Source organism: Pagrus major, chromosome 8, assembly GCF_040436345.1.
Source record: "Pagrus major chromosome 8, Pma_NU_1.0".
Lineage (NCBI taxonomy): Eukaryota > Metazoa > Chordata > Actinopteri > Spariformes > Sparidae > Pagrus > Pagrus major.
In genome coordinates, this window is record NC_133222.1 from 13,928,420 (window position 1) to 13,949,584 (window position 21,165).

Consider the following 21,165-nt stretch of genomic DNA (forward strand, 5'->3'; position numbering starts at 1 on the left):
CAGCTCTTAGTTGGCTGGTTGTCTGGCAGTGAGGGCATGTGGTAGCAGCGCACAATGAACACATAAACACTTCTGCACCGCCGCCTGTTAGGACTCAGCTCAGGCTTTTCCCACGGGGTGCTTTTGGAGGATGACACATTGCCATTGGGGCTTTCCACAAAAATGAGTTATAACTCAATTCAAAACTAAATGCTTAATAATCACTGTGACGACAAAAGAGGGACTTATTTCCTCGCAGTCCTTCTTCTACTTTGCCTTTCTTTTTCTTTCTTTACTGGGGTTTTCTGAAAGTTCCCGCGAACTTAATCCAATCAATAATCTCTCCAACTCTACATTGACCAGTGTTTGACCCTCAGGCAAGAGACAATTAAAACGCTTGAGATCTTCTCGCTGGACCTTGTTTAGAAATAACGTTCACGTCGGGGTTGTTGTCTTCGTCAAATCTCCATATAAAGAAAGTTTACATCACAGATGGCCTCGGCAGAAATAGACAATGGGAGATTTAAGGAAAGACGACGCTTTTCGCCTCAGGGGACTGAACACAAAAGGACACTTTGGAGTGTAAACATGCGCAGGAGCACAAAATACACAGGAACTCACACACGAAGATGCTTATACGTCGAGAAATCCCAACAAAGAACAGAAAATTGGCACTATGATGAAATAAGTTCTCAGAGATGTGATTTTCTTATGGCTCAGATCCAGAGCTTTGTGAAACCAGTTGTAGTTGCTTTTGGCACATGTTGGAATCTTTCCAGCTCTCCAATAAGGACACCGGTCTCCACGGCAACCTGGATATGGGGTGAGAGTGGCCTTTGTCTGCAGAGCTGTGTTTGGCATCTCCACTTAGCACTAGTTCCTGTTCGAAAACAAAGGGGTGCAGGGTCGAGCACTTTACGACAGGGGGACAGCTTGGCCAGCCATTTGTCTGATGAGTGATCACTCACACCCTGTTGCAAGGCCATATGTTGGTTTGAATACACCTAGAGCCCCTCGTACAGACGGCCTACACACACACATCTGAACATTCATACACTCAGCTAAAGTTCAGCGAAAGAAAAAGAAAAACAGCAAAAGGAACAGTGTAACCTCATTTTTTGAACAGGCTGGGGTTTCAATGCAATGCAAAGATTAAAAACAGAGCCTTGAGGATAAAGCGTGTGAATGTTTGTGTTTTTCTGGGAGCCTCAGATGAAAGAGATATCCACATATATTGGATGCCCCATTGAAAAGAATAACTTCATAGAAATACATCAAAAGTGAGTTAATGTCTTTGCATGAACAGTGAAGCAGAAAAGATTCATGATGCTTTTATCGTGCCTTTTCGCTTTGTACTATATATGCTTATTAGTATGAAAGAAACTGTGTGATTTTAGAGCCATCGGTTGAGAACTTCAAGGATCATTTTGCTTTATTGCACCTCTTTTTCATTTAAATTTGACAACACAGTCTCACCACAAAGTCCGTTTAATGGCTGTTTTGGGGCTTTTAATCATATCACACCAACGAACAGCAGATGGAATTTACATAGTTGCAATCGAGGATGTTAAAATATCCATTTTCTTCTGATGAGTTTGTTTTGTCAACTCATGTTTCTAAGGCAAAGAATGAACTTCAAATCTCAATTTTTAAGCCAACACGGACTAGAGCTGGGCAAACTCCATCCGTCACGGAAGACTGTGATAAAAAAGCTCAGGAACAGCGACTCAATTAATCTTTTGTTTTGATCACTACCGTTTCCGAGTTGAAGAAAATCTTTGAATCTTAATAATCTTTACCAATTTTCATGAAATTGCTAGAACATGCTATGATGGGGCAACAAACAGTTTCAGTGTCATTAACAGTTTATCCAGATTATCTAATCCACTTTATTTGGAGGTAAAACCATAAGTGGGCATCCAAAATGTAGGTAAAATCCTTCAATGCACAGGAAAAATGCACTATGGTAAGTAGTTGCACCATGAAGTAGGTCTGTAAACTGTATTGGATGTTTATACCCGACATTCTGCATAGTAATTTTGAAATTTTGCCTTTCTCCTTCAAAGTTTGTTCATCTTTGTTTCAAACAAAGACTGCTTGTGTTTCTACCCTGTCTGACCTTTTTTTTTTTTTTTTTAGCAATGCTGCAGTGTTCAAAGTCTCAGTACCTCATGAAGTGATTACGATCACATTACCACCAATAGAAAGTATTTTCAAAACTCAGACAAAAAGACTCAAATTGCAAAAAAACAGAATTATCCTTCAAGTCACTTTTCATAAAATTAGAACTGGCTCAAGAATCTGGTTATAATCTTACATGTCAGTTGCAAATTAAACACACACATTTATTTGTCTGGTTGGCTGTCTTTATGGTTATGTGCTATGACTGATTACAGCTGATGTGTCTGGGTCTAAACTCCCCTTTAACCCCTCAATCTATACGTGTCTGCTTCTCGGCCGTGACTGGAATACTAATGTTACAAATGCCAATGCAAATCAGAGGCTAACAAAGAAAGGGTTCTGGCCTGCTGTGATGGTAAAAGGACAAAAGCACTTGTCTGCAGGACCAGCTTCACGCACCGGCTCTCGCCAACACCGTGCCTCCTGTTGACGGTGACAATGGCTTTGCGCCTGTGCTGTCAGCATCTTACTGAAAAGAGTCTGTCAGCAAGCTCTTTCTGCTGTTTCTCTCACTGATTTAACATGTGTCTGCAGGATCTGGTGGAAATCTTTCATGGCAACACCCCCACATTATAGGAGGTAGGGGAAAACCTAAAGCAGAGATGTGTTTCGTGTGGGAATATGCACTCAGGATACATGTTGTGAGTTTTCTTCAAGACCATGTGTGCTTCATTTGTAGATAAAATACCATCATACCATATGTGTATCTGCTTGTGCCTCTTCTTTGTTCAGGTGAAGCTGACGACTTCTCTCAGTTCTCTCTCCTCTCCTGTTTTCATGGGCTGTTGGATGGAAGCACAAGAGAAGAAGCAGAGGTCAGGACTCAGCTAATGAGATGAATAAACAGCGAGGCATCGGCAAGGAGACAGAAAAGTGGCACAATTTGTCTTGGCGTGCGTAATTCATTTAAGCGGAATAAGACTGTGAGCTTGAAAAAGAGAAAATAAAATTCTAGGACACTTAAAATGACAGAGTTTGCATTTATTATGTATGAAGCGCTCGCTCCCAGCAGTGAGCTAATTTAAGACGGCAACAGTGTTTTATCTGTGTGAATATTTCACTTCTCAGCTGGAAGGCAAAAATTTAAAAGGAAAGAATAAAAAAAAAAGTTCTCTAATAGTAGAAGTCCAGGCCTTATATTCTGGGCAGGTAAAATTTAATATCTGCCTTGAGGTATCAGAATGGATCCTCTCATTTGGTTAATTATCCTTTATTAGAGGACCTAATACACCACAGTTTGCTCATCCAGCCTCTGACGTGACCATGATGAGCATCTGAACTCATGCATTATTCAAAGAAAGAAGAATACCTCGCTTTCTAACCAGAAACCTTTAACTGCCAACGCGCGGCACGTCTCCAACCAAGTGCGTCTAATGACCATAAACGCTTCAAACTTTTTCCTGTTTCTAAACTGCTTTGCCACAAGTGTCTCCCAGCTGAAAATAATGATACAGCAATGAGAGCCAATTAAACTGCTGGTATTCCAGCCTCGATGTGTAAAAATAGTCTGCAGCACCGTTTTTGACTGACAATACTTTGGAGCTGGTTTCAAAGCACTGGCACTGACAACTACAGAATCAAATATGGCGAGAGCTGCCTACGGAGGCATGAACAGCATGCAGCTCTTGCCACATTAGATAGTGAAATACAGGCTGGGTATTCTTATTCTGACAGGGCTGGGGATGGAGAATATCCCAAGAGTATTCTGGCTGATAGAGCCAGCCACATCATCCCGCCGACACACCATATTGCCAGCAGACATCAGATTCACCAGGACGCAAAACCCAACTGACAGTGGCAGCAACACACACCCTCCCCCATACAGAATACTGGGCTCTGATTACATCTAGAAAAAGGCAATCAAAGCCTGAGTTAGGAAACGGACAAATCTGAGAAGTGGGGAGATGCACTGGAATGATACACTCCCTTATCACACAGCCTTGAATTCAGACACTACAAAGCACATGCTCGGGGAATCAATAACATCTCCACAGTGGCTACACATGCATGGGGAGCCAAAAGGATGGTGCACATTTCAAGGAGTCATCTACAAATTATTCACCATATGGCTTAGCGAATGTATCCCCAAGCAATACAACCCTGTAATCCCTTTCAATTTTGTTTCAGTCTATTACAACCGCAGCAGATAGGTTCATAATCACCATCCTCCTGTCTGTTATCTGGTACTGAGCAGCAGAGTGGTCAAAATTTGTCCTGAAGCCTGTTGCAGAGGTAGTCTCTCCCAAACCCCTGTTTAGAGAGCTATTAGCTGGTGGAGAGCAACAGTGGTGAGGGTCTGCATTATTTTTTGGTTTCCATGGAAACCCTTTCACGGGAGAAAGTGGAGCACCAATAGGATCGCAGAGCCTCATTGAATCAGTTATGGGGGTGAGAAGAGAGATCAGCGCAGACGGCTGAGAAAGCACAACAATAGGACGAACCCTCGAGGGAGACTATAAAGGCCAGGCCACTGAGGGTCCAACAAAGCGGGGAACGACTCAACACTAGAGAAAAGGTTTCATCTACATCCTCTCAATGGCTTTCCTTTTAAATAAATCTCCCTCGCCAACTAGTCATTGACATTTAAGCTCACGAGCACTCTGGGCAATTTAAACATCAAGGCAGCCACTAATTGATTACCCTGCTGATATTTCAGGCTCTGACAATATTGTTGCATCACCAACATCTATGCCGTGTGCAAGACAGTATCCCATTATAAAGCATGTGTTTCTACATACAGTATGTACTGTATTTAGCCTCAACAGTCCAATATAGAGATAGCAGAGGAAACAGCCGGGCCATAAAGGAAAAAGAGGAATTAAAGGGTCCTCAGATCATCAAACAGTGTCCAACCTAGGTGTCAGGGGGCTGCAGACCACTGCTCCATAACTGACAATCTGACATCCACTTAACACAGCAATGGATGTGCAGAGTAGAGGTCCTCACGAGTATACTCGGATCTGAGGATCAGCGACACGACCAAAGGGATCTAAGATGGACCAGGTCCAAATAATACAAAACTATTATAGTCTAATCAGGTTGGGTTGTGTCTTGTTTTACTGCCATGGGTCTCCAGCTGACGTGTAGGACAGTATAGGACTTCATGCTGCTGCAGTGTTGGTGTTTTCTCTATATAAAGCTCTGCTCAGTTCAACTGCATTTTGGATTCGTCTTCTAATCATCCTCAGGTCTTCTCAGGTTGGGTCTGAGTTTGCTTGGGTCCCCTCAGGATAGGAAATTTCTTTTTAAAAATTGATTTATTCATGTAGAGCTTGGCTAGGTTTTCGCTGGTCCATTTTGGATTGAGTCCAATATTTTGGACCCCTGAAGACCTCTTCCAACCTCACATGCCAGCTGGTTCGTTACACATAACCATCTGGGCAGTTGTCCTTAGAAACTGGTTGGAAAAGGTATACCACTACAGCAGCGTCTACAGTAACCTCTTTAGAAGCAGCCATTGTTGTCATCATAACACCTTAACCATGCACGTAGCTCTTAGTAGGTCCTCATAGGAAGCCGACTGGTCTGAACCACTGTTGCTTGACCTTTAAAGCATAGCTTGAACCCCAAGATGGATTCACAAGATCCAGCTGCCTCGCAAGTTAAAATCTCTAATGCAATGGTGAAGAAGTAGGCAGGTCTTCTCTGTCCAGCTCCCATTTGCCTTTTTTTCATACAACTACTTCTGTTACACTTTTTGTGCGACATCCGAGTGCAACACGATGAAGAGAGACCATCACCAAGTGTGCACTATGATTCTTCTGAATGTCTTTACGGTTCACCAGAGCCATAAACATGATCCGATGACACATTGCACAAACTTTTTTTTCTTTTCATTTTTGAGTGCAATTCGGCCTATACTACACAGTATATGCACTATTGGCAAGGGACTCATCATATGTTTTTCTCTGTTCCTCCATAAGTCACCTCATCCTGCCAATAAAGCGGGAAACCTTGACTGAGATGTCAGAGGTCAGAGAACAGCAGGGAGTGTGATCAGCGACACTTCCTCTGGGGACAGGAAGTGGACGGGGAAAACGAGAGAGGAAGTGACAATTCTTCCATCTACAACTCGCAGCTGGGTCCGACCTCAATTTCTCACCAGTGTTGACAAAAGCAAACCTCTGGGCTGTAGAGGCAACTCCAAATTTAGAGATAACGACCTATGGGGCCTTTTACGCTCTGAATCAACCTGTATAAACACACTTAATAAAGGAAAAATCTACAGCTGCGGATGTCGACTCTCCCTGGTGATCTCCAAGCAAATTCTGACAGAGTCCATATACATCATCCTATAATATTATAGCAATGAGAAAGAGGGCAATTGCCGGCAGTCATATATCTACTGAACGGTCGCTTTAATGTGGGTAATACTGAGGGAGAATTATCGCCTCACCCCATCGGGATTTATTGATCTAACAGTGTGAGTCAACCACCAGAGATAAAGATAAACCACCAAGATGGAGAAACAATCCCCACTCTGATCAGAGGCCATCGCTCCATTAATCACTCTCCTCTCTGACCACAGCTAACCCACTGTTTTCTTTGTTCTCCGCACTACGCTAGGTGCTCTTGTGTTTTACACTCTGGGCAAGAATGTTTTCACTCATTTGGAGTACACAATTATTGCAGCTAAAGATGCAGATTGAGCTCATTACGCAGTCATCTATTTTCGCGCTTTTAATTGTTTTGGGCTAAATGGAAACCAGATAAGAAAGCAGCTCCTGGAAATGTGTTTGCGGGGTGCTATTTTGATGCTGATGAAAGCTGACACTGTGTCCACCTCTTCTGCAAGTCAACAGCAAACATTAACCAGGCCTCTTCTCTTTGTAGCAGGTTCCTCAGGCAACAGCCTGTATCTTTCACCTCTACAGAGACCATCAAAGTACAGCGAGAAGTGGCTTACACAAACCCTATTAAACATCTGCAACCTGCTTCTATAATTACACATCACCAACTCCTCTCTAGTGACACGATGATAAAGAGCAGCAGCTGAACTACTTGTTGTTATTTTCTTTAACCCATGCCTGTCTAACTTAACTATCCGCCTCGTACACAACCACACTTTCACTCTACTTCCCAGGCCCCAATGGCTAGCCCCCCTGTCTCTGAGGAGCCAGGGGCCTGGGGGGCATCACAACGCCCCTTTGAAGTCGAACGATTAAAGAGGAAAGACCTGTCGAATTGGGATGATGGGGCTAAGGTTGTAAGAGGGGGAGGATCAGTTCGAGGGACAGGAAAGGCTGTGAATACTGAGAGCATGGGGCCCCGTGGGATACAATTAAGAGCAAGGCTTTTTTAGAGAGGGTTACAAAAACACAGCAAGGATACCAGCAGCGCAGCCTTCCAAGCCAAGGTAAGAGTTCATTACTACATACACAGAAGGGGCTGGGGCTGTTAAAATCTCGCCAGTTTGTGCACCAACTCCCCCACCCACAGGCCCTGCAAGCTGACGAAACAGCCGCATGATAACCATTTCCATCCCAGTTAAATCCGGTAAAGCTTGAGAATCACGCAGCTTACAACTCACAGAGCTGCCAACCTAGAGAGGAATTGAGATGAAGAGCCAGGCTGCCTGCACAAAGAGGAAGTTAGTCGTCCCTTAGGATGTTTTCCTCAGCTAAAACATTACGAGTGAACAAAAGACAACACAGCAGATCTGTTGTCTAGTCAAATTAGAAAGGACGGGACGAGGAAATGTTTTTTGGAAACAAGAAGAAGTTGTGACAAGACTAGAGGTCCAACAAATAATTGTTTTCATCACTGATTGTGTCGATTATTTGGTCAATTACTAGATATTTCATTCAGTCTATAAAATGTCAAGATATTTGCCATTAATTATCTGTCTGTCAATTAATTAACTAATCAACAACATGTTTCAGACCAATTGTCAGTCAACCCACACATACAGGTGGACACAAACTTTTCTCACTCTGAACAAAAGGAGACTTCAGGTATGTTTACCAAAGTTACAGCACTTCTACCACAATAACTGATGAGTATATGTAATTGTATTCTGACACCTGAAAGACTTCCAGTGGGAATTGATGGTATTTTGCACTAAAACATATGGTGCTATATTTTCCACCAGACAACTCATGCAGAAATATGTAGCTACTGTTGTCCTATAAGTCAAGCCAGCCACGTACAGTACACATGTGTTATGGACACATCTGGTAACCATTTCTAGGCCTCGTATATATTTAGCAAAAATACTATAGAGAAGATGATTCTGGTTATCTGTTAAAATTGGATTCTGTAGAGGAGATGACTTTAACAGGGAGCTGTCCTATACCTGTAATGTTACCTGTAATTCTGAATATTTGTCCTTAATATGCCCCAACCATGATCCTTCTGCCTGCCTAAGACTCATGAAGCTATTTAGTGTGCTGACAAACAATGCGGTAAACATCGCAATGCAGAAGATACACAAGTCATGGAAACAGATTCTTTGCTCAATGGGACCAGATGCAACGTATTTTCATAATTAAAACCAGTGGAGGGCATTTGAGTTTGGACTCCTTCACGAGCAAAACTCCTTCCCTGAAACAGCTTTATTGCTCAAATGAATGAAAAGCTACGCCAAAGCAGTGATGTTTTGGTTTTGTTATTCTGAATTTTTCTCCATCACCAAAAACCTTGACAAAACTAGGATTAGTATAAAATATAAATCACAGTAAAGACAACCCATGAAATGGGCCGAGGGACACTTGGACACTGGTATTAGCAGCCTGGTATTACAACATCAGTTCAGCCCAAAATCTCAGGCCCAGTGGGTCTGGTTCCCATTGCTGGTGGTTTTCACTATAGACCTCAATGAGCACACCCAGCAAAGCGAAGCAACGCTACTGCATTCACACTCCATTCTAAAGATCTGATAATAGTGGTGAGTATTTGTTATTGATTGATTGATTCCAGAACAAATATTTTCATGGGGCATATTTGAGGCATGGAATTGTTATTTTCAACCATGTTCAGAGGAGATAAAACAACACTGTAAAGAGAGAAACTTAAACAACTTCCTTTGTTTATGAGCACAAACATGTGGGTCACATTACTAAACAAATGTGTAAACATACATGGAGGAAAATGGCAGCACTGCTTTTCTGTTTATATCCAAGACATGGTGGTACTTTGGATTTCACAACTCTGTCCTGGCAAAGTTAATTGTTTCAGCAATACGGCCAAATTCCCTCTCAAAAACCAAGCTGAGGTTAGCGCAGAAGGAAAAGAGAGGAAGCAACCTGTTGCTTAATTTGGACAAAACACTCCAGAGACACTGGACACTAACCTCACAGTTAGAAAAATCTACAATTGAGCTTGAGGGAAAAATTTAACACAACAAATGCTATATATCAAATGAGTGTCAGGACTCACTAACAGCCCTGACACAGCCGACCGGCAGCCTGGTATGTTGGGGCCTTTATATTGTATTCATTTGTTTCAGTCCTTCCAGCAGGTTTTCCCAGAGAGAGGTCTAGTTGTAAATTATGCCAATTTAAAAAAATTAACTTTGGTGAAACTTTAGTAATGCCCCACATTGTACTTAACAGTTTATATTCAGGCGTATATTTAGGAGTAACTCAGGCAACAGACTGTTTGAGTGCAAACACTGTTTGACTTGAGCTCAGCAATAATTTTTCTCCATTTAAAACGCACAGAGCAGCGCTCCATTACAAGATTGAAAGCCAACACACAAGTATCGTAGAAGCTGCATAGAAAATCAGTATGCAACACCACTCAATAACAAAGTTGCTGCAAACAGAGAGATGGCAGTCTGCGTGTTAGTGGATTTTGCAGGGGGCTGTACGGGAGCAGCAGGGCAGGTGTCCCACTGGGTTACGAGAGCCAGAAGCTTTGCATCTGGATCATTTCCTCAGCCCAGAGGGGCTCCACACTGCGACCTCCCCATAAAGCTGCACATGTGCCTAAGAACCCCAAATCCCTCCGAATCCTCCATCTATGTCAGCCTGTATGTGGTGGCTGTGATGGTAGCAGGTAACAAGCTGTGACAAACTCACAACATCACAGAGAGGGAGCAGTGAAAATGACTCATGCTTTTTGTCTATCACACTGTCAGATATGCTCACACTAACGGCCACATAGCCTGAAAATGTGTTTCTGCGCGAGGGGGCAAAAAAATGGTTTTATCACTCGAGTTCTTCGGCAGAGCAGGGTGAGACTGATGGCAGCAGGATTACTGGAGCAGCGGAAGATGAAACCAGGATAAAGAAGAACTCTGAACCGTGTGAGTGAGAGGTTTGCCTACTTCCAGAACCTTAAGATCCACTCCTTTCCACATAGGTTCACTTTAAGCTCGATACTTCAAGAAGTTGAAAGATATCCTTTGAGGAGATATCCTGCCATTGAGCCCCTAGAGAAAGCCAGGAGGGACTGAGATGTGGAAAAAGCAGGTTGGACATTTTCCATGGTGCAATCTTGTGAAAAAGCAGGAGTGCTTTAAGAGACATTCCTTCGCTGAGGCTGAGGGAGCCACAAGCGGGGCGAGACGTCAGGAGAAATCATGCTTGGCTCAACACAAAAAGCACTCAGAGAAATGAGATTTAATCTGCTGAGCTTAGAGTGTATAAGCCAGATGTAAACAGTCAGTACCAGCTGTGAGAGAGATAACTTCCACGACCCCGAAGCTTGAAAAAACAATGCATGAAACATCAAACATCCGCAATGAAAGAAACTCTGCAAACAGAGATATTTAGGCCAAAATAAAACTTTCACAAGCCAGCAAAATGGCAGTTGTGGGAATCAGTGGGTTAAGGTTAACTGGCCACAGTGAAACTCTTTCACTCTGAGAACACTCTGCCTGCAGGCTCAAGCTGTGGGAAAGGGAGTTTATGCAATTACATCACATTGATTTATGGGAGACAGAGGAAAGATGGGGAGAGGATGGAAACTGAGCTGCTTGGAGGCAGTCCAAGATTAGGTCCCTGAAGAAACACAAGTCAATAGGTTTACACCACAAAACATGATGGATCTGAGACAATTGTGTGGGGATGAATGTGGTCAGAGAACGGTGAGGTCAAACCTATCAAGAAATGATGGAAGCACAAAACTATGAAAACAGCCATAATTGTAACACAGAAGCTTCTTGATGAACCTGCTCATGGAGCACAAACAAGTTCAGAATAGTAAAAACATTTTAAATTCTCTCAACTCCAGGGAACTGATAACACAGTCTTGCTTGAGCAGATGCTGCTGATGCTGTGCTGAGTATTAATTGGGGTGTAGTGATGAAATTTTGAGTAATGCGCCCAAGCGTGCACTGCAGTGTTAACGGGGGGGGAAGCATATCTTCCATCAGCCCACTGCAACCTAACAGTTTTAAATAAACAGCCCGTTTAGAGCTCTCTACTACCGTAACAAGACCACATGAGTGACCACAGCTGGGATATTTATGGCGAAACCCATTACTGCTCTTCTGCTTATTTAAACATTTGCATGTGACTTGATTTAAAAAAAGCAAAAACCTGCTCTTTCTTCTGCTTGTCATGGAGATGCAGGCACAGCAGGTGAGCTGAAGCCAAATGACTGTGTGACTACAGTGATAGTCACCTGTGGAGAAAGCTGCATTCATCAAATTGCTGCAGATGAATGTGATGAATGTTATCAAAAAAAAGTCTCGTGCAAATGTCATATAGTGCAGAAACAATGTATGAGCCGACAACAAAGAAAAACTGCAACTCATTAACTCTCACGACATGAGGCTCGCATTGATACCAGCCACCAAATGGTGAGGATGTGAACAAAGCAGGAGGAGATTATAGATGATATCCATTGTAATGAGCTGTGGAGTTACAGTAGGCGATATGAAATTGTTTTGTTTTTTTTAAGTTTGCAGAAAGGAATAAAAACTGTCTGCAAAGTCTCCAGCTTCTTGGAAACACAACAGACCTTTGGTTCAGGCCAAATGCAACAGAATAAATACATACACAAGAAGAGCCTGCCAAATATTTGATGCGGGTGTTTTGAGAGCAGGGTGGATTATCAAGGGTGAGGTGGGGGGTTGCTCTAGATGTGGCAAATGTATGGAAAGCTCACCCAGAGATGTTTTGAGAATAAGAAAAGGTTGGCCATCTGTTCCTTATTACATTAAAAAAAAAAGCAGCTTGTCCAATTCCAAACTGCCTGCAGAGATAAACGAAAGTGGTTTTGGTAATTGCTCACAACATTGGCTTCCTCCTCCTTCATTGTTTCTTTTGTGCATCATTTTAATGTGGTGAGTTAATATGAGATCATATCCGGTTATTGACTGAGACTAAATTTTATTTAAGTATTACAGAAAGTAGTCATAAATCTGTTTTATCGTCTGTGCAAAATCCTGTTTTGTCATCTGTCCAATTAAAGCGACAGTTTGGAGCCACCAGCTGCTGAGCCACCAGTTAAGAAGACAGATTTTTTTTTCACTGTATGGCTTGACAGATGAAGCCAAAAAAACTTCTACACATCCAGGGGCTTTCAGAGACACCCACAAAATTACTTTGGCTTCGACATTTGGTGCTAAGGCATTTCACATGGGATCCGGCTCTTGCCAAGTGTTATCGGGAAACATGATCTGGGCAAGTTTCTCCAGGGCGCAAGCTCTTGGATAAACGCCTGAGCTGTCTCCTTTTCTCCTCAAAACACTTCACAGTGTTGAGCGTCACACCCAGGTGGTCAAGATCAGGTTGGATGACTTTACTGCTGGCCTGTCATCCTGACGTGAGGCAGGTGACAAATCAGCAGGAAGCCGTCCAAGATCACCTGATGTTCGACTGAAAAAAAGAGCATCTGTACTCTTTTTTTCTTTTCAATGCTTAAATCAATGAACACTGCAGCCAATTTAATTTCACAAAGTGGAGACACCTGCCGTGCCTGTGCTATCTCTGACAAACACATGTGAAGGTGATCCTTGGATTCAGAAATGGTAGGACTGAAATACATTTTCATGAAAATATCAAACTCCTTTAATACACTTCAAATGGTTAAACAGTGGCGAGCTTTCCTCTGCAGTGGATTCTCCTTTTTCCCCAAAGCTTCAAAGAAAAGAAGACACAGCGAGGTAAGGATTAAGGAAAAAGGGAATTATGCTTCATGGTGTGCATGTGTTTACCCTAATAACTATTAGCAAAGAAATTTTACAGCAAAGAATATACCACCTCATATCTATTTTTGCTCCTTTCTTCTTAGAAAACCACAGCTTCTTAAGCACTGAAGTCGATCCACTGAGATTATAAAATGCAGCACATTCCCCTCCATAGTAATGGCTGTGCGGTTTGCTTGTGGCCGTGACACGTCGGCTGGCATTGACCGGCTGTTTGCCCAAAGGACAGAGGCCGTGTTTTAGTTCGGTGACCCATGAATGCTGTCTCGAGTAGCGCGCTTTTAAAGTGGCGGTGGGCTAAAAATTTCATAAAGCACCATCAAAAAATCATGAGGCAGTGAGGCGCTCAGTCTTTGCTGTCTAATTGTTTTCCCCTCTGAGGAGTAAAAATAAATGTCTACAACATGTACATTTGATCTGCTGTTAAAAGGCGAAGGCTATTATTCAGTCAGACATGCAGAGGCTGTTTCAGACAAGGAAATTCATCACCGTAAGAAGCACGAAGGGAAGTCGTCCAAGAACCATCGCATGCATACCGCTCCGGGTCACTTAAATGACCTGAAGTGGCTTTAAAGCTACAGTAGCCCTGTTTTTAGAGAGAACCCTCCATACTGCTGCAATGAAGACCATTCATTACACCAGCTTTGCATTTTTACTCTGAACCAAGCAAAGGCAACATAATGCTACTTCAGTGTGTGATTTTAGACGGCATGATGTAATTGCAACCCAATCACAAGAATAAATGTTGGCAATGTAAGTTTCTGCAAATCCGCAGGTAAGTTAAAACTTTGCGTTTCTCTATGTTGCAACTTTATGTTTGTTTAGATTCAATGTTCAATTTTTTATCGTGTCTCAATGCTGTGCTTACAGTATGCTCTGGTTAGGTTTAGGTCCAAAAACCACTTGGTTAGGGTTAGAAACAAATCATATTTTGGCTTAAAAACCTGTTTCGATGCCACAAATATGTCTGGAAAATTCTCGACTTCCTTTCAAAAATATCTGATTATTGTCGCCACTAACACAACTAGAAATTGTCCAGAGGTCTCCTTATAAATATCCAGTGGTGTCACGTGTACAATGTTGAAATGTAGACTTGAACAGCGGTCACTGGCATGGCTGCTTTGTCGCCTCTAACTCCAAAACCATCCCCTCCACCTGCTGACATGAAAGTCAGGTAATAAACATCTAATGTCAATATGGTATGTAGCCTTGGGCATGTACATATTTACATTTTATCCTGGCAACTAGGCTGCAGTGCTTTTAAAACAATGGCGTAACATGGCAATAACAATCATATATCATCCCTGCCGCTTTTCAAGTTGTCCAGTGGTGGGTACACACATGTCTACAGTATTTGACTCTCTTACCACCTTAAAACCTTCGCTTAAAGGCGGAACAACAATGCCCCCTAATTCCGTGTTTGGACCTTTTATACAGAATGAAGAGATGGAATAATAACCTGCCTTAAATAGGCTCTGTAAATGGGTCAATTGTCAGCAACAGTTCAGCATCCCTTTGTGCTTCTGTTTTAAAACTACACATGGTCAATGGTGTGATTGACGGCAATAAACAAAATGACACCTAAGAGACACACCAGATCCTGCAGATAAAAGCACACCTGCACTCTAACACAAGAGGACTTTATGTGGCGTAACCTCCGGTGAGATAACATTATCGCACAAGCAAGGCGAACCACAAGAGAGGCTCTAAATGCAAACAGACAGCTGGCCCTCACCTACACTGCTTCTAGTTTATAAGCTCTGAAGATTTTCTCTTCCTAACAAGCTGAAATGAAACACGAGCGTCTTTCTCTGAGGCTTCTGATCCTGGCGGGAGAGACATCATTAGCCGGCCGTTCCCCCAAGCTTTCCCAGGTAGAAGTCGGAACCCGCTGTGGATTTTTTAAAATCAAACACTGATCTGTCGCTCTGATGCCGCGGAGGCTGACAAGGAGCCCATATGTCTGATAGACCTGTGGCGAGTCTCGCCCCGTGGGAGGGACTGTAACATCGCTGTTGTTCCACTGCAGCTGCAGGGAGCAGCGTTATGGACAAGGTGTGTGGGCTTCAAAGGCAGCAAAAAGCAGCCAGGCTAGGAGAAAGAAAAATGCTGGGGCTTTTTAAAAACGACTTACTCTCATATTGGCATGATATTTGAATACAAATGCACATAATCAGACTGCAAGAAAGCAGGAGAATCACATTAGCCCAGTTAAGTCTATTGAAGTTTGCAACATTCACGTTCACAAAGTAAAGAAAAGTCTGCTTACCTAAGGTTTTTCTGCGCCATGTTTACCAGTTGGATGCAAAACATTTAGCCTAGATTCAAGCAGATATGAGCTCTATATAGAGTAAATATAAAACAACCGCAACCCAGTTGAGTTCTGCCAGCAGCACCCAGACTGCAGGGGTGTGTGGGAGAGCTGCATGTACGTTTGTGTATTTGAGGTTAGTGCGGTTATCACCGACTGGATCGGCAAAGTGTTATTAGCAGACTAGGACGCAAACCCAAATCAAGCTCAAAATAAATCTCTTAAAAGGCACTCTGTAATTCAGCCACACTGGAAAAGCCAAGACTACGTCATGTATACCAACTAATAGTCCTCCCTGTGTCCATAATTGTGACGTAAGCTCACCACCTCGGCTTCATATCGCAACTTCCAATCATCAGCTAAACAGGAGAAAGTGAGTTAATGAGCTAACACCCTGCTCCAACACCTGACATGTATTTAATTGGTTTAAAATGATAGTGGGCTAATTATCCGGGTCATTATTAACAACCTACTGTCCATCCCTACAATAATCTGTGCTCTCTAAATTACTGAATCAATTTGTGGTGAGAGCGCGTGTGTGTTTGTATTTGCGAGTAACAATTATCATATCACATTATACTGTGTAGCCCATCGTCAGTGATTATAAATAAACAGGATATTTAAAGGGGGCTCAGATCCCCTTTAGGCAGAGGAAATAAAAATGCAGAGCTGAACATGTAATAAAATAGGGCACATTAAAGAAAAAGCCCCCGATGACTAATGAGGGCATTATATTCTCCTTCTCTTATTCCAGAAACTTGGATGGAAAGAGCAGGAGCATTCGATGAGGAGAATCTGGGAATAGGGAAGAGGAGAGAGGGGTGGAGTAGAAGAGAGCAGGGACACAGTTGTGGCTGGGGCAGAAACAGAAAAAGAGAAAGACCAGAAGCTGGGAGAGAGTCCCATTTTTTCAGAAAAATGCCTGAGTCAGGAGACGGGAGAACCATTAGGTCCAATGAGTCACAGGGAGAGGCTGTTAAAACAGATCTGGGCTGAGATCGGCTCGCAGTACCATCCCCAAAAAATAGCCAAAGACGAGCAGAACAGTGGCCCAAATGAAGAACAATGGGTTTTCTGCCTTCTCATCAGTGAAGACTGTTGTTACTTCTGTAACACCACATGTAAACATCTCTGCAGATTTACTCAGAAAGGGGTTTAATGAGAAACGATAGGTCGTAGGTTTGCAGAGGGCTGCAACCAACAATAATTTTCATAGTGCTGAGTCTGCTGATTATTTTGCCAATAAATCAGGTTATTGTTTGGTTTACACAATGGTGGAAAGTTGTGAAAACTGACCACTTCCATGTTTTGTTCAGTCCACACAGAGATTCAATTTCCATCATTTAAAACAAAGAAAACAAATACTTTGTGCTGCTTGTATGGGTGTCTCAGTAAAACAATGAAAACAGAACACGACATTTGATGATGTGGTTGCGTTGGATCACAGGAGTTGTTATCTTCATTCTTAAACAACCAACATTGTTAATGAAAATATATCTGCTGCGACTCAGGCTGACCAGGTCACAGACAAGGTTGTGTATCAAAGTTTAATTCACATTACGTTTAGTCACGTTTCCCGTCTTTCTTCCTCTCTTTCTGACACATCATCTGTTGTTTCCCCGAAGTCACAGGGAAATAAATCGCTCCATTACCTTGAATAAAATGACAGATTTCTCGAGGTGGAAGCATTTGGGACAATCTAAGTGCACGACTCAGCAACATATATAACAAATGTCTACTCGTTTTTAGACATTTCAATGTGTGAATGTTCCATATTATATCTTTAAAGAAACACTCAAACAACATGTGCTGTGCTGCGAGTCAAACAAACAGCGAAACATCTTTGAAACAGAACACTGAAGCAGTATTCAACATTAACATTTTACCCAAGTGTGAAAGAAAACAGCCCCCCTGAATGACACCTGTGCATGTTGGCTTCCGTTTGGATAGAGAACCACGTTCCAGCCCTAACATGGCCTCTATTCACAGCATGAACTCTGAAAATACAGACAACACTGATTTCCTTTATCCATGACCCATCTTCTTTCCTGCAGTGATTCACAAACACACAGCCTTCGTTTGTGTTGACAAAAAAAAAAAAAAAAGATTCCTCTGAACATGGAGGCTTTATTAAAATCCTTAACAGCAACCAAGCAATTTACACACAAAACAGTCTTCTTCTTCCTTTATCTATAAAATGTCCACATTGTCACTAAACATCATCTATATTGAAAAGCTGCAGTGTTAGGCAGTGAGGGGAAAACAACCACACATCCATGAAATGAGCTCTTCCTCCCTGGTGCTACTTGATTAACACTCGGCTTCCTCCTGCCCAATGTGCCAACAATGAACTCAATGTGAGTCAACCCAGCACTATTGTGTGAACTTAGTAAAGCACTAGTCATTCATCTGGCAGACAAAAAACAAATGCCTCCATGCCATCCACACACATAAATCATAAAGATGTGTGGAGCTCTGCCATATATTTTTTTCACTCTTCTTTCAAGCAGCAATGTGCTTAAACTTCAGCATCATTCAGTGGATCAGAGTTGTACTCCAGCCTCTCTAAAGCCAGGCAGGTAATCTCCCCACACGTTAGCCCCATGTCACATACCTATCAGTGCCAGACTCCCTGGCCAGCCTAAGCCCCTCTCTGAGCTTTGACTACATCTGGGGGATGAAAAGAGCGCAAGGTGATGAAGAAGCCTCCCGGCGAAGGCGCAGGGATTTACCGAGTGTCTTCGCTCTGTGTAATGACCAGCGGGTCCTCACCAGCAGCTTTTAATGGACACCTGAGTGACACGGTTTATTAGTTCTGAAAACATTATGCGGGAGAGAAGATGGCTTGGGGAATTTCGAGATAGATTTGATTTGAAGACGGTGCTGAGTGTACCCTCAACTAAGCGCCTACCAAGCCGTGAGCCCGTTGGAGAGCCCGCTATCTGTCGAGCCCAGCTTGTCAAATACATACCTTTTACCTCATTACCTGCTCAGCACTGCCATTATTGAGGGAAATAGGGCGGACGAAAGATAAGCACAAAGAATTCTTGGGTTGAGCACAAACAGCCGGCCTGCTTCCTCCTGATAAAAAGGAAGTGTCAGCGGAGAGAGGCCCCCCAGCTTCCTGCTCTCGGTGAACTCTGGGGCTGCCAGCTGCCCCAAGATTAGGTCATCCACTTCCTGGCCCGTATGGAGACACGCAAGGGCCATAGGAATGCATGAATGTGTGTTATATTACAGGATTAATCAGCATTTTCTCGTGTTCATAAGTGACCAAAAGCTAATCTAAAGCTGATCTAAAGCTGGGTCCAACGATTACCATCTACAGCTTAGGTTTTCATTTATAGTTTCAGAGGTAACACCTTGTTTTAGCCCATCCCTATTAAGCATTTATAAGCAGCATAAAAACAGTAAATAAATGGTTTACAACACACTATAGTGTAGTTGTAGATACAGTCTTTTAATTGTAGCTACAACATAACCCCCTAATGAACAACTAAAAATCCAACTTTAAGAAGACACCAAACCAGGCTGCTTTTATGTGAGCAGAGTTCTGATCTGATGACATGACCTTTATTTAAAACTGCCCTCAGCAGTCCCAGGGTTGGGACAATGAGCGCTCACAACAACATAGTGCAGACATATCTAATAACAACGTACACCTTCATGGCTTTAAAACGGCTGATGAAAAATACACCTTTGTGAGAGTAAATTATTTCTGCCCGCTGAAAAGCAAATTTCATTTTCTCATGTCTCCTGACAACAAAGATGCTGAACCCATTACTGGCCGAGGCCTCTGCATCACACACATTAAATGAAGGGTCCTCTAGCAATCGAAAAAAGCAATTTTCTCATTGAGCCAATAGATACTCCATTTAGTTCCAGGCTCTCTACGGACCACTGCTGTTGTAGTGGAGCTGATACAGGGGAAAGCGAGTGTAGAGTGATGACCCTGCCTCGTTTTCCCTCTGCCTTGCTGCTCTGAACCCATCGATATGGATACAGACGTGCTTTGCAGGCTGGATGAGGAAAGGGAAGATGAGAAAGGATTGGGGACAAGAGGAAGGAGGAATAATAGATGAGATGATACTGAGGGAGACAGATAGAGGAGGTGGAAGGAGGTTGTGGTCAGGCTGGATGCGAAATCGGGGCCAGTGATCAAATCACTGGCCAACACAGGCGGCAGTCTCATCTGCAGGCACATCAGCCGATATCAGGGGAAAGAGAGAAAGACTGAAAGTGCGAGAGGAGGGGAGAGACAGAAATCTGAGGCGCCCAACCATGTGGAACCACAGATTGATTCATTTCAAGCCCTTAATGAGCGGTGCACTGCCAGGCCAGGCGGCATCAAGTCAGTCACCCCGTCCCTCTCAGCAGGAGCTGCCATACACTGCAATTCTCACTTTTCTAGCTCTGCCAAGGACTGGGTGGCAGAGGAGCAGTGAACTCACACCACTGCTCAACCACACACACACACACACACACTGTCTCTATCTGACACTTCCTTTGTTATTCATTTGTTTTTGCTGTTCGCTTCGTCACTGGCAGTGTGAACCTGTGATTAAGAGCAACACATTATCAGAGGCACTATTAAAATGAGTGCACTGATCACCAGTGGCAAGTCTCACACCAGGTGCTCTGTGTCTGTAGGCGGAATAAATACCAGCTTGGCTCGGAGGAGATTTGAATCCACTGAAACGTGCTCCCTTCTAATTGCTATCCTCCGCATTGTTGCTGCTAACCTTTATTCCCTGTGTAAATTACACTGTGGGTTTACAAACCCAGTTGTTTGCATTTGTACTTAATCCTGCCGACATCGCTTGTGTGTGTGAGCAGCAAAACTATTTCCCAACACTCATGTGAATCAAGCTGAAGAGAGAAAGGCTTCAGGCGGAGTTTAGTCATCCGTGTTGGCAGCTGCTCCAAAAGCATCAATACTACTGTTTCTTTTTCTTTTTTTTTTTTTTGACAAGGCAAATGTTCACCCACAACATGGTGAAACAAACACGCCTCTGTTTCCAGTGTGTGTGCTCCCCTCTGTACGAAATTCTTAACTCCCAATCGTTTAGGTTGGAGAGGCTGGAACAACAACAAAAAATAAAAAGAGACAGAAATCTTTACATGATGCAGCAGTATAGCAGCAGCCCAGCTCATTAATCATGACAGGAGCTGATTTGTCAGTCTGTCCAAGCTGTTTGACTGTGATACGATTCTTCTCCCCTCCTTCCTGACACTCTGCACCAGCCTGAGGGAGACGGAGAGCCGGAGCGAATGGTTGTGACTTTAACTTGAGGCAGGAAAACCCCACATAGCACTCTCACCTGGACACTGATGTGTGTTAATAGGTCCCTTGGAGCCGCTCTCCTGGGGGCCAGATCTGATTATAACCTGATTTCCAGCTGTTACTGTTACTGGACCAATATTAACTTTTTTTTTTTACGCTGAATCTGCACTTTCTCAAGCCGATGCTGTCCAAAGTTTTGAGCGATGACATCAGAATGAATTCACTTTAAAGTCACACGCTCAGTACCAGATAATAAAGCGTGTGAACGGCGTATTGAGTTTTTGCTTTTCCAGAGCTCTTGAATGTGTCATG

At 43.0% G+C, this 21,165-nt stretch overlaps 1 protein-coding gene across 1 annotated transcript in view; it reads right to left on the minus strand.

The window, feature by feature from the left end:
* Positions 1 to 21,165, minus strand: part of tspan18b (tetraspanin 18b) — a 34,415-nt gene that overhangs the window by 12,313 nt on the left and 937 nt on the right. Inside the window, exon 2 of the mRNA XM_073472230.1 lies at positions 2,857 to 2,942. Within this exon, the coding sequence (XP_073328331.1) occupies positions 2,857 to 2,859 (3 nt within the window). The 5' untranslated portion in view covers positions 2,860 to 2,942. The remainder of the gene's footprint in view (positions 1 to 2,856; positions 2,943 to 21,165) is intronic.